General features: G+C 44.8%; 1 protein-coding gene across 1 annotated transcript; it reads right to left on the bottom strand.

The window, feature by feature from the left end:
- Positions 1-6,479: 6,479 nt before the first annotated feature.
- Positions 6,480-10,445, bottom strand: PRLHR (prolactin releasing hormone receptor). The gene is made up of 2 exons (XM_082486200.1): positions 9,354-10,445; positions 6,480-6,494 (listed from the first exon to the last, which is right to left on the bottom strand). The coding sequence occupies exon 1, from the start codon at positions 10,428-10,430 to the stop codon at positions 9,396-9,398; it is 1,035 nt and encodes a 344-aa protein (XP_082342326.1). The 5' UTR covers positions 10,431-10,445; the 3' UTR covers positions 6,480-6,494; positions 9,354-9,395.
- Positions 10,446-13,097: the final 2,652 nt, after the last annotated feature.

The following is a 13,097-nucleotide window of genomic DNA, read 5'->3' as shown; positions in this document are numbered from 1 at the left end:
GTAAATTAGGCTGTGTTTGCTAAAAATGTTGCAGATCCAGCTCATCCAGATAATTCATTTTAGCACTAAAAATCCTGTGCATTTTCCTCTTGCCCTCAAATCTTCCGTGCTTTTCTGATCACTCAGCAAACCCATAATGGTGTAGAAAGCTACCAAATATTTCACTTGTATATACCTTCTTCAACACCTTCTACCCCTTTGAAAAGTTACATAATCCCCAGGAATCAAGGCATTTTAAGAATTACTTATTTTTTTATGTTAACCCATTCCTTTAACATGTTGGGGTTTGGGGGAGTTTTGGGTTTTTTTGGGGTTTGGTTATTTTTTGGTAACTTGATAATGAGTAAATTGATAATAAATTTCACATGTGCAGAAAAGATATTTAACCTAGGGATCTTGGTTACTTTACCACTTCTATCTAAATCCTTGGAAAGCAGATCTGGAATAAACTCACAAATCAAGATTTAAACTTCATAAGGCTGAGTGAATACATAGGAACATTGACAGCATCCAAAGCAGATTGTTTGTACAGCGCACTGGGAGAAGCGTTGATGCTCATGTGCAGAATAAGTTGCTTTCTGAGCTGAACTAGCTGACAGCCACCACTGAGGATGCAAAGGGCAGATGTGATTTTTAAACCCTGCATCTCTGCGATTGGGTGCCTCAGAAGATGTCTCTGTGCGAAAGCTAGCAGCCGGAAATTCAAGCATTTTTCCTTAAAATATGTGGGAGGAGAAGGTAAATCTTCTCAGTAAATGATTGAAAGAAAACATTTCAATGCACGGTTGCCTTTATCCAATAATTTAATGACTTCAGGGTGTGGGCAGTCTGGTTTTTAATCCCCACTTCTGAAGTTTGCCCTGTCTTCTATGTCCTCACCCTATCCCTGGTCAGCAGCGTTTACGGGTGGATAGTGCCATTTCACACTGTTGGGAAATACTGGGAAAACGTATTTCTTCGTGTAGCAGTAAGGGAGGAATGTTCTGAACTATGAAAGCATGCAGATCTTGCCAGGCTCTGTATACAACTTTTTTGGGGTGAGAAGTGTTTAGAACTGCACCTCCCAGAAGTCCTTAAAAATAAAGAAAACCATCTTTTTGTAACTACAGCAAAACACAGCTCTTCAAAAGTTTCCCTGCACTTTGTTGGTGATGTTGCTAGAATTTTGTTTGACCGGTGGTGATTTGCATGTCAAATCCTCAGTTTGTGACAATTTTCCAAGAGGAGGTACTATCAAAACAATTTAGAAGTAGCTGTGACAACTGACAGTTGCATGGGTGGTACTAAAGGCTTTTACAAATAAACATTGTTTTATACGACAGACATGAATAAATGTTTTAATGAAGAAGTGATTCACAATGATAATATTATTAACTTGTTAAGATTAAACAGGTCTGCCATATGCTGCGTCTAGTGCTTCAGATGGTTTCAAATTTATTTTTAATTTTTTTAAGTTATGCGTATTAACAACAGATGTGGAATTTTAACAGGATCCAATAATTGAGGGGAAATCATTCCAAAGCTGAACGTTGAAGGTTTTGTCGTCTTAATGATTTGAAATACTTTGTACATAGTGACTCAGAAAGTAATTTCTAATTGGTGGTGTAGCTCATAGCTAACTCTTGCCCATGATATTTAGATTATTTTCTTCTTACTTCCTCCAGAGTGGCATCCAGTGGCTGAGGAGTAGGTTGGTTGAACGCTTGCCTCAGAACCCCATCCCCAACCTTTCAACTGTTTTTATAAACAAACAAACAAAAAACTTTCATAAGTGCATCTAATCTCAACCCATCTGCTTCTGGACCATACACTAACAACTCTGCATCCGTGGACCTCACACTAATGGTTCATGCGTACACCCAGCTTGCCCCTACTCAAGCCCTCTGCATGGCTGAGGGATGGGAGGAAAGATGCAACAAAGCCAATACACTGAACTGACATTCTGCAAGAGAGGGACCACGCTCACAAGAAGACTTAGTAACTCCTACATTCATACAGAAACACAGCCTCCGGGGGATTATAGATTTAGCCTTTGGATTATTATTGTTTGCTTGAGGTCCAAAAATAGTCTTTTTTTTTTTTTTTTTTTTTCTCCTTTCTTGCCCTGCCTCCACAAGCCCAAGACAGTGTTTTTTTGTTTTTGTTTTTTTACAATACGGTGCATTGCTTTGCCTTCCCACTCCCGAATGCAGCTGGCTGCACAAACCTGAGCAGTGCATCACAGCTACCATGTTGTTTGGCTGCCACACTTTCACTAGAGCGTTGGCCTGTCTTGTCGTGGGTGTGATGGGGCAGCTGAACGCAACTGCCTGTGACTAAGAAACCGTAGACAGACTGATGACCCCTCATGCTGTCTGCCCTCACAGGAGCACCAGCTGAGCACATCACTCCATTGGTGACGTTTCTGGGGGGGGATCCTGAGCTGTGTAGGAGCGATCCTCAGCATCGCTCACATCACCAGGGTCTCGTGCAGCACAGGGCGAAAACATCTCCTGCTGCTGTGAGCCGTAGGCTGCCTTTGCAGCGTGTTATCTGGAAACCAAGAACTGGGCTCAGCAGGAGAGGCAGATCTCATTGCTACGCTGGAAAGCAGCAAGCTTCTCTTTGCAGCCCTGCTAGCTGCTGAAGCAACGTCTCCAGCGCCTAATGGGAATGTAGGAATTGTAGGAAATGTAGATGTAGGGATTAAAGCCATCACCTCCTCTTGTATGTTTCCTGCAGAGAAAAGAAAAACCACAAGGAAATCACAATGTAATGGTGATAATTAACATAAACAAGATGCAAAGAATGGAGAGCCCAGTCGGCTTCAAATAGATAGCAGTGAACCCAAATTGATTTCCAGCGGGCTGGAGACACAAAGCAGGGAGCTCCTGAGTGTGTACTTTATTATTTATATCAATCACTAGTTTCATTAACTTAGTTTGACAAAGCAGGCTGTAGAAAGGGAAAGTAAGCCACAGGCAAGAGACTCAATCCTATCAGCTTCTTGGCAAAGAGAGTAGATTTTTAGATCCCAAAGGGACATAACTCCCAATGAAATAGATTTGAGCTTCGTGCCCTTAACCCCTCACGTTTTGTCCTGTAAGGAGGCAGCCTGGCCATCTCGTAACTCATTCTGAACCATTTAAACCATTCCCTGTGTAATCCTGGGTGGGTCCCTAAAGGAGAGAGCATTTGGATGTCTTTTCCTTCCCTGGGAGCACCAAGAAAATGTTAGTATTCTTCCTAATTTCAGATAGCTAGCGGGACCTCAACACCCTCGAGGCTCCTGCTTCTCCTGACCAGTTGATCAATGGTTTCAAAAGTCTGGGGGAGGGTTGGGAGAGCAGGGAGCTGACAAAACCTGATTGCAATCAGCCTGGGGAAAGCCTGCCCCATCTGGTTATATCAGTAGAAGGTAAGAATGTACTAGAAACCTGCCCTTGAAACAGGGAGTAAGATAATGATTTCTGAAGGAAAGATCCCGCTAACGTGGGCAGGGCACCTTTGGTGCTGGGACTTTCAGTAAAGCAAACTCTTGTTGACGTGGAGGGAAATCGGGTACAAAGGACCAGAGTTCACGATGGTTTTGACCCAGAATGAGGTCACTGTGGATGGGGAGGGGTATTTACTTGATGCAGCCACAAAAGCCTGTGCCCCAAGCGGCGGGCAGGCCCGGCTTGCTCTTGCACACCAAACGGTTGCGTACAGAGACTGTGTGGCAGGCACAACTGGCTGTTTCTGCTTGGAGAGAGAAATTTAAGAGAGAAGAGGGTGATCTCCGCTTTAGAATGGCTCTCTGATTTCTCTGTGCTTTCAATGAGGCAGAAGTGTTTGCTTTGACCCTTGAGCAACCTTTTGTCCAAGGGAAGCAGGAGGAATGAGACGATTTTTTTTCTGAGAAAAGCAGTGGGAAGAGAGAGGGGAGGGCTGGAGGTAAAAATTTGTATTATATTTCTTCGTGCAGAGGTGGCAAAGGCAGCGGCAGCTTTACCACCAGCGCGTTGTTTCTCTCTGCCCTCTTCTCATCTGCTGGGCAGATTGATGGATGCATTGTACAGTTCTGTCCAGTTTGGGCTTTTTTTTTTCCCAGCTGCAGGTGTACCATATTCATCTTATATCTGCACCCTGCACAATCTTAGACATCTATTTATAACTCACTATTGACACCTCAACAAGCAAGATCCACTGAATTAAAACTGTACAGAACATCTGTTGTTCAGCTGGTACAAAAAATACCATCTTTTCCCAGTCTATCTATCAGCTGGGAAGAACTCACCATGCTCCTGTGAGTAATGGTCTTACGGCAGGTCTGCTTTTGCCCAGCCCAGATAAACTGCCATTCCCCAAATATGACACAAAAGCAATGCATTGCACAAACAAGTTAGTCTATGGTCACTGCTCTGAGCTGGGGTAAGGGTGAGGGAGAGATCAACTCTACCTGACCCTAACTGAGGTTTGATTAACTGTTGCTTTCCTTTGTTGCCTGATTTCAGATTTAGTGATCTTTGGTCACTATCTAATCAAATTCCTGATGAGATACTGATTTACTTTTTTGTGTGTTTCATAAGTACATTGCCTTTTAATACCAATCCCACGTTTGACCATAGGGAGTAGTTTGCATTTGATCAAGCATTTCTGAATCTATAAGCATTGGAAACACAGTGTACGTGCTAGAACGATGCTCTGTGAGTCCTTCCAACTGCTATGCAGAATAGCTTCAAATTGTGAAGCTGTGGTTCCTGCTATTTAAATCTGTGCTTTTCACTTTAAGTGAAGACATCTCACTCTCCCCTGCCTGTCCCTATATCTGTATATCTATATCCCTCTTAATCTCCACATTTAAGATATGCAGAGCCTTCTGAACTGTGGAGGCTCAGCCCCAGTGAAATCTCTCAGATCACAGAATCTTAGAATGGTTTGGACTGGAAGGGACCTTAAAGATCATCTAGTTCCAGCCCCCCTGCCATGGGCAGGGACACCTCCCCCCAGCCCAGGTTGCTCCAAGCCCCATCCAGCCTGGCCTTGAACACCTCCAGGGATGGGGCAGTCACAGCTTCTCTGGGCAACCTGCGCCAGGGGCTCACCACTCTCATAGTGACGAATATCTTCCTTGCATCTTTTCTAAATCTCCCCTCTTTCCGTTTAAAGCCATTCCCCCTTGTCCTACCACTACATGCCCTTGTAAAAAGTCCCTCTCCAGCTTTCTTGTAGGCCATCTTAAGTACTGGAGGGCTGCTATAAGGCCTCCCCAGAGACTCGTATCATAGATACACGAACAAAACAAGCTTCTGAAGAGGTTTTTTACAATGTGTAAGTGTGGTCCTAAGTAGGCCCTCCATTTCCAAAACCCAAGACTCACCATGTTCTTATAACCCACTTGCTGGCTAATGCGTTTGATATCTGCCTGAAAACACCACCACAGAGCATGTGTACAAACTCCATAGTACATCTAGGAGTGTTTACCAGAGACTGTCTTTCAGGAACAGTCCGAGGGGCCATCATAAATAACATTTGCTGGTGTAAAATGCATAGCACCTGGGTCTTTAACTGCTAAAAGTCTCTCGGTACACGTCAACAACTGCAATGAAATCCCAGCAGACGAGGAGCGTATAGCATTCTGCCGTAACTCAGCTCTGACGCAAACCCTGCTCCGTCCCCGCAGAGCAGCTGTCCTGCAGCGTGCGAGTCCTTGGATTCGAATGGAAGCAAGACACAGCGACTAAAACCCCTACAGGGGAAGTTAATAGGTTCACCGAGTTTTGAACCAGGCTGCTTTACAAAATCAAAGCATGCAATGATTTCTTAAACTGTAATTAAAAATTATACCACCAAAAATACTGTAGTGATGAGCCCTGGTCCCTCAGAGAACCACAGCGGTTCCCTGGAGAGGGGTGGAGATTAGCAAACACATTTCACATGATGGCTTTGAATATCATTATTTGCATAACTGGATTAAAAAAGCGCACCAACATGCCTTTAAATCTTATTATTGTTTATTACTCTGGCTATCAGAGAAAACAGTAATTACATTGAGCAGAGATCCTTGGGGCTCGATTCAGAGGTGGGGCTGAGCGAATACGGCCGTGCCTCGGACCCTGCCAGCCCGCGGGACCCCCAGCCCTCCAGCTCGGCGCTGGACCTCCTTTGTGCATCGTGCCGGGAAAGCCTGGGGAAATGGCCTTGCAGGACCACTGAGGTGGGCCAAGGGGGCCGCTGAGGAGAGAGGAGGAGCTTCAGGACCCCGTGGCTGGGGAACACAGAGCATTTCAGGGTGCATCTGCAAAAAACCTAGTCCGGAGAAGGGCCTGAAGCAAGAGGCAAGCTCTGCGCTTGCTGCTGCAAATGCAAGTCCTGAAGGATTCGAGGCATGTACAGATTAAACCAGCACTTAACGAAGGGTGCCTGCTGTGCTGGGCGCTCCTGAGGACCTCCTTGAGATCACACACCTTGGCACTGCTGTAACTGCAGGTCCAGGGGCTGCTGGTAGCGAGACGTTCCCAGTGTGTCTGTCACTGTGGGAAAAAATATATGCACTGTCTCAAAGGAAAAAAAAAAAAGAAAAAAACCGTAGAAGTCCCTCTTGTTTGCTTCATGCAGCTCTCTGCAGCAGCCATCTGCAGTCACTAACATTCAAGAGAACATTATTCAGCCAAACTGCAGTGCCGGCAAATGAGTGTAGAAACATGATGTGTAAGAAGGAAATGATCCCAGGCTTGCTGTGTTAGCAAGAGTCTTCCCAGTTACTCCACTGGGCTTTGGATCACTCTGGATTACAGCCCTGTCTGTATTTAGTGCGCAAGATTGTAAACGTTATGGGCCATCTCAATGCTAATTAGCCTTTACAAACTGACAAATTAACAGCTTGAAGTAACATAATTCCGTAGAAGAAAAATCTCTAAAAGTCAGGATTTTGTTGTTATTTAAGGCTGCTTTTTGCAATGTTGTTTCAGTGCTCTCTCGGTGTCCTACTCTCTGTTCTCTTCAAAAGAGCCTTGAAACAGAAGCTGAAAAGTTTATAAAATTTGATTGGTTTGTTTGGAAGGGTTTTTTGCCTTTTCAATCAAATCCCCGGTTATTCCAGTAATTTGCTATGCTGGGCTTGAAGAAAAACAATTTCCTAAAACTCACCAAAAGCAAAACGTCGTTTAATAAGTCATTCAAATCTTTAAATCAAGGTAAGCAAGGCAGACGCACTTCATCACAGAGCGAATGCAAGTAATACCCACTTTAAAAGGACTTTCTTTGAGTCAGTCTCTCTGTAATCAGCTTCTAATACCCAGTTCCCCATTACTAGCAGCATAACAGCTTGAAATGCTGAGGAAATTTGTGAGAAGGGATTTCAAATGTTTTTCCAGTGCTTTTCCCAGTGTGTGCATATGCATCTGTGTATTTTTTTAACCAGATCAGCTTACTGAATGCGAACGAGCCAAATGATATTCACAATTTCGCAGCAGGAGTACGTTTAGAAACTAGAGAAACCATCCTTTCTTTCTTCCCTCTCCCCCCTCATCTATTTGCATTGCCTCGCAACCCACGCGTTTCTGGCCATGGGCAGTTGTGGTCGGATAGATGCCCTTGCTGACCATGGCCAAAACTGCCCCTGGATCGCACTGCTTCGCTGGCTGATCCCAGCTCAGTATCAGTCAGTTCCTCGTGCCATCCCAGATTCTGGCTCCACAGGCTGGAAGAAACCTCTTCAGAAACAATGTCTGCTTTCAGAACTTTTTCCCTTACCCTTATCTATTAGCTCAGATTTTTTCAGTTCAGACAGAGGGAGGAAGAAACTAGAAACCATTAGGTTGATTATAGCTTCTAACTCCCTCATCCGATTGAAAGGTGAATGTCAAAGGAAATTGTTTCTTCCCAAAAGACTCCTTCAAAAGAGAGCATTTGCCACTCTGCTCCGTTTGACAGGTCTTTCTTTGACTGGTCACGCAATGCTCATACACGGCTTAATGTCAACCGCCGCTTCCACCAGCTGTCTCTTAACAGACACCTCCAGAAGTGCTCCTGAAGACAGTATCAAAGTCTCTGGCTGTCTCTGGAGATCAAAGCTGATGACAGCATTGCCACATGTCTAAATCAGTTCCTCAAGGAATGAGCAGAAAACATCTCAGCACCAACAAGTCTACGATGACGTCCGCTCCTCTGGCTGGGAACGCAGCTGCCTTGCGGTAGGGTCAGCAAATTGGGGTTACATGAGACAATGGCAGGAACACAATGCAATGTCAGTAAAGTGGTGATATGTCTTAATGTCTCCCTATTTGGATGAGTTTCCACTGCACGTTATGTTTCCAGTCTGTCTATCCCTGCTGACAGCATCAGCAAATCCCCCAAACAGGCTGTCGCACACTCTGCAGCGCAGTTGCACCTCACAGACAGAAATAACATCACTCTGCTTTTATTTCCCTTCTTGCAATACTCACTCTGCGACATGCCGTGCTGCAGGTTCACAAGACACAGGAGGTTTGGGATCGCCTGATGGTGCTGGGTTCAACAAGCCTAAAGCACGGATTCCTGCCCAGTGGGGTTGGCTGAGGCAGGCAGGCGAGCAGCGCTGCTGCAAAGGCTGCGATTCCACCCACTTGGCCAGTGGCGAGAAGAAAATGGCTATGAGGGAGGAACCCGTGCAGGGCAGACACAGCACACCCCACCGAGGGCCACAGAGCCCTCATCCACACGTGGGTCCCTGGGCACCCAGCAAACCACTTGTCTTGCACAGAGGCGCTCGGAGGGAAGGTGGGTGAGCCGAGGCCATCGCCCCCCACCCCACTCGCACCCGCGGGAGTGGGGAGCCCCCTGCACTCTGCTGCTGCCGGCACAACTCACCTGGCAGAGGGAGGCTCGCAGCACCTCCTACCAACCCGGTTTCCTGCCTACAGCTGAGACAGCTGCTCAGGAAGGGCATTTCAGAGAGCCTTAGGCTATTCTTCAGCATGGCCCTAACCCAAGAGGACTACAGGCACATTGTTAGTCCTCCACCCCGGATCCTGTGCTAAGGACTGGACTCTGGGTAGATGTGATTTGATTTTTACCCCATCCAGAGCACTTCCTTGCTGAGAAATTTAGGTCTTATAGTCATCCTTGCTTCTCCCTGTCCCCAAATCCCCTGTCTGTACTGCCAGCGATATCCAAAACAGATAGGAGGGATCCCTGTAGTTTACATAAGGGCATCTAACTGTGCTAACGTCTCCTTGGCCTCTAACTCCTGTCAAAGAAGTAAAGACATTTCTGGGGCTTGATGTCTGCCTCTTCTTCTCCAGTAGGAGCGGAGGTGCTGGGGAAGCTACGCATGGGCCTGGTGTTGTTATAATTGAGCCCTGAGGACAAATGTCAGGAATAAGGCCTAATTAATAGTGGAAAAGACTTACGGTGCTACCATATGAAGGAAGTGCACTCCCACCAGCTCTCATTTACAGCACCACACTGGCCATAATGCAATTTGTAGTGGGTCCAATTTTCTTCTTTCTCCAGGCAAACATTTTCTTCAGCTCCCCCCTGAAGCTGTCATGGAGCCAGGCATAGAGGAAGGCGTTGGTACAAGCAGACATCATTGCAAACCAGTGGCACAGCAGCTGGATGAAATTGAAGTACTGCTTGTCAATCAAGCTGATGTCTATGTCCTTTATCATGTTGAAGATGTGCAGAGGCAGCCAACAGACTCCGAAAGCTGCCACCACTAAGACTAGCAAGCGAAAAGTCTTTCTCCTCCTTGCTCGGTCCCACTCAGCTTGGCCCTGGGTGACATTGCCTGGGACCACACGGTTTTTCAGCTTGACCGAGATTCTCAGGTAGGACAGGGAGATGACAGCCAAAGGCAGTACGTAGGTGATGATGAGAGTGCTGTAGGCGTAAGCTAAGCGATCTCTTTTCATGTGGAACCAAAACTCCTCGCAGATGGAGAAGTCCAGTTCTGGGAACTCTGCGTGGTAAGTGTGGACCAAGGCTGGGGCAGCCAAGGTACAGCTCAGCAGCCAAATAGCAGCCAGGATATAAGCACAAATAGGGATCGTGAGCCTCCTGCGGAACGGGTACACCATGGCATAGTACCTATCCACAGCTATGACGGTCAAGGTAAAGACAGACACAAACACAGTGACGGGCTGCATCAGGAAAACAAAGTAGCACATGAAACGCCCGTACACCCATCCTCTGGGCTCAAAGGCGTACGCGAGTGTCAGGGGTACACAGGTAGCACACATGAGCATGTCTGAGAAAGCCAGATTGCCTACCAGAAAGTTGGTGACATTGTGCATTTTTTTTGTCTTGCAGATAACGTAAATGAGAAGGTAATTCCCAATGACACCGATAAAAACCACTAGCGAGTAGCAGGGGATGATGAGTGGCTTGAAGGTCTGAACAAACTGGAGCCCTGAGAATAAATTGCTGGCATTGCTGTGAATCGCAGAGAGGAAGCTTTGGGAGGTTAAATTGTCTGAATTCATCATTTCCCTCCTTTTGTCGTCTGCCGTCAGCTGAGTGAAGTAGTTACCACTGCACTACTCCTGTACTCAATCAGTGTGGATAATGAATGGATTACCGGCTGTCCAGAGGTTACCACAAGGATAGTAAACAAGCATTCGTAAAAGCAAAAGGTGAAGTTGTAATCCTCGAGAGGCAGCTTTCAGCAATTCCTAAGAAAAATCAAATACAACCAATTTCCATTAAAGTCCTCCTGTATTTACTATTAAATCTAGGTTCTGACAGCATGCCACTTAATAAACATTTAATGCAGTGAGTACTTACTGCTCTGGTTTTTTAATCCCATATGATTTTCCTGTGGATGCCAAGAAGTGCCCTAGATGTCTGTCTTCTGCAAATCCAGGAGCGTGTGTGTGTGCGCGTGTCAGAGAGAGAGAGAATATATGAGTGAGAAAGAGGGTGATGCGCATTTACAAGCTAAGTGGAGACCAGTGTTTTTAAACAGTCTTCACTACTGGGTCATGACAGATTTGTGTATAAGCTTTTATCCCTATTGGCTGTCCTGGGTATTACGTTGCTCTTTGCGTGTTTCTTACTGATAGTAATTAGTTCTTGAATGTCCTTTCAAAAATTCCCTTCTGCCAATGCATTTAATAATCGCCCCTCACGGCCAAAAATCAATTTACATTCATTAACACTACCCTGCACAGCATCTAATCCAAGATTCACTTTGCCACAATCCTCAGAGTGTCCAAAAAAGCTACCTGTGAATTTGCTGCTATAACGTGACTGTAAAATAGAATTTTAATAACGTGCTGAAGCCAGATAAATGTTTATGCCACTAGAGGGACTCAGCTACGTATGCGGTGAATGAAGTTAGTAATAAAAATGTGCATTTAGCGTGTAGCACAAAGCACCTTATTTTATTTAAATTTATTTTAATAGTGTTACAATGTTTGCTTACCCATCGTGAGTATTTTCAGTGGGGTTTACAGGTCTTTAAAAGTAAACACACGCGAGCATCTCAAAGGAAATATTAGCATCCGAATAGCTGAGCCGTAAGGGCTCACCTGCAGTGAACTACAGCTAACAGTTTCTAATACTGCAGCTGCCTAAAAATGTTTGGGGTATTTCCTCATTCCTGCAGTAGGTTTTTTAACCTTGTCTGTACCAGATAACGAGTGCTAACCAGTCTGTAAAATAGCCTATACTTCTTTTGTTTGATTCAGATATTAGAAAGCGAAAAATCGGGATAAGTTTCTTAGACAAGGCACATTTAAGCAGACATCCCCATCCAGCTCTTACCTATAGCTCTAATTGTCCCTTAACTCCCCTCCGCTTCAACCTCTTCTGGGACCAGGACCTTAGCTGGTGAAAAGTAGTGAAACTCCACTGCATCCATTTATACCAGCTAGGGAAATGAAAAAAATAAATGGAACAGCCTAACAGCTTCTCAATACAGAGCAGAGAACATTGCTAGGTTTTACGAGGCACTCAGGGGATTTAGACACAATTTCAATGGACAGTTTATGTCCTAATGTCCTGGACTGCTGTAAGGAAATATTAACCCATTATTTTCTATGAGGCTACAGGCAGACCCATATCCATCTTTTGGATTTGATGTAATTTGACATAAACCGAAGGTTCAACTACATTTCATTTGTGTCATAATCCTTTCCCTAATCTCAAAACAGAAGCTAATCTTGTGTAGCCCGTGTTCAGACCAGAGCCATTCTCCCCCAACTACTTATGATGGATGGGCATTTCAAACCTAGTAAGTGCTGACCCTGTCCTGCTGCATTTACGGTTACATTATGCTATGGACTGGAATATGGCTATAATTCCAGCCTGGGGCAAGAACAAGCATGTAGCCACATTGCTCAGGAGTGCCGTCCTTCACTTAATGGATGTTGCAACCTACCCATGACCCATATGAAAAATAGGATGTTATATCCCACTTCAGAGTCCAATCTCACCTAGCTGAGCTGGATGGGACTCAGAGGAATATAGTACCTATTTATCCCTGCATATCCAAATCCAGAATAGGAGAGGGACCTGAAGGTAGAGGTTGCAAAGAGGCAAGGAACAAGGGGTTTCCTACTGCTTTCACCGCACCGTGCAACCGTACTATTTGGTTATAAGCAGCATGCTGCAAAAGCAATTCCTAAAACCCATAAATGCAATTGTTTCACTTAATGTGGGAGAGAAGTATGGCCTGACTTCAATCCTACCGAAATAGGATTTCAGTAGGCTTTGAACATGATCTTTAATATAAGCCAAAAGACAGAAAAATGAACAGGGAACATATGTAAATGGACTCATAGTGCCTACATCCTACTGGAATTGTAAGGCTTATACTAGGAAAGAAGCCTCACGATAATATCAGTGCACACATAATAATTGAAAATCACATTTTCAACTAAATGATTTTTCTGTTTCATTCCCAAGAGGTGCACAGTAGATCAAATAAATATCCTTATTGTATTCCTATGAGAAAAAGGTTTATACTCTGCAATGTAAGAATAAAAATCAAACAAAATATCATCTAAAGTAGCCGTCAAGGTCACATTAATGCTCAGGTCACAAAAACCTGCAAGTAGCCTTAGAGGTTCTATTATTTCAAGCTGTACCAAGCAATCTTCCTGCATTTTCTCTTACCTTTAAATGTATTTTCTTCACCTCTGGAACCAGTA

The sequence above is a fragment of the Vanellus vanellus genome (genome assembly GCF_965231255.1).
Source record: "Vanellus vanellus genome assembly, chromosome: 7".
NCBI lineage: Eukaryota > Metazoa > Chordata > Aves > Charadriiformes > Charadriidae > Vanellus > Vanellus vanellus.
This window is presented reverse-complemented; position numbering and strand designations above follow the sequence as displayed.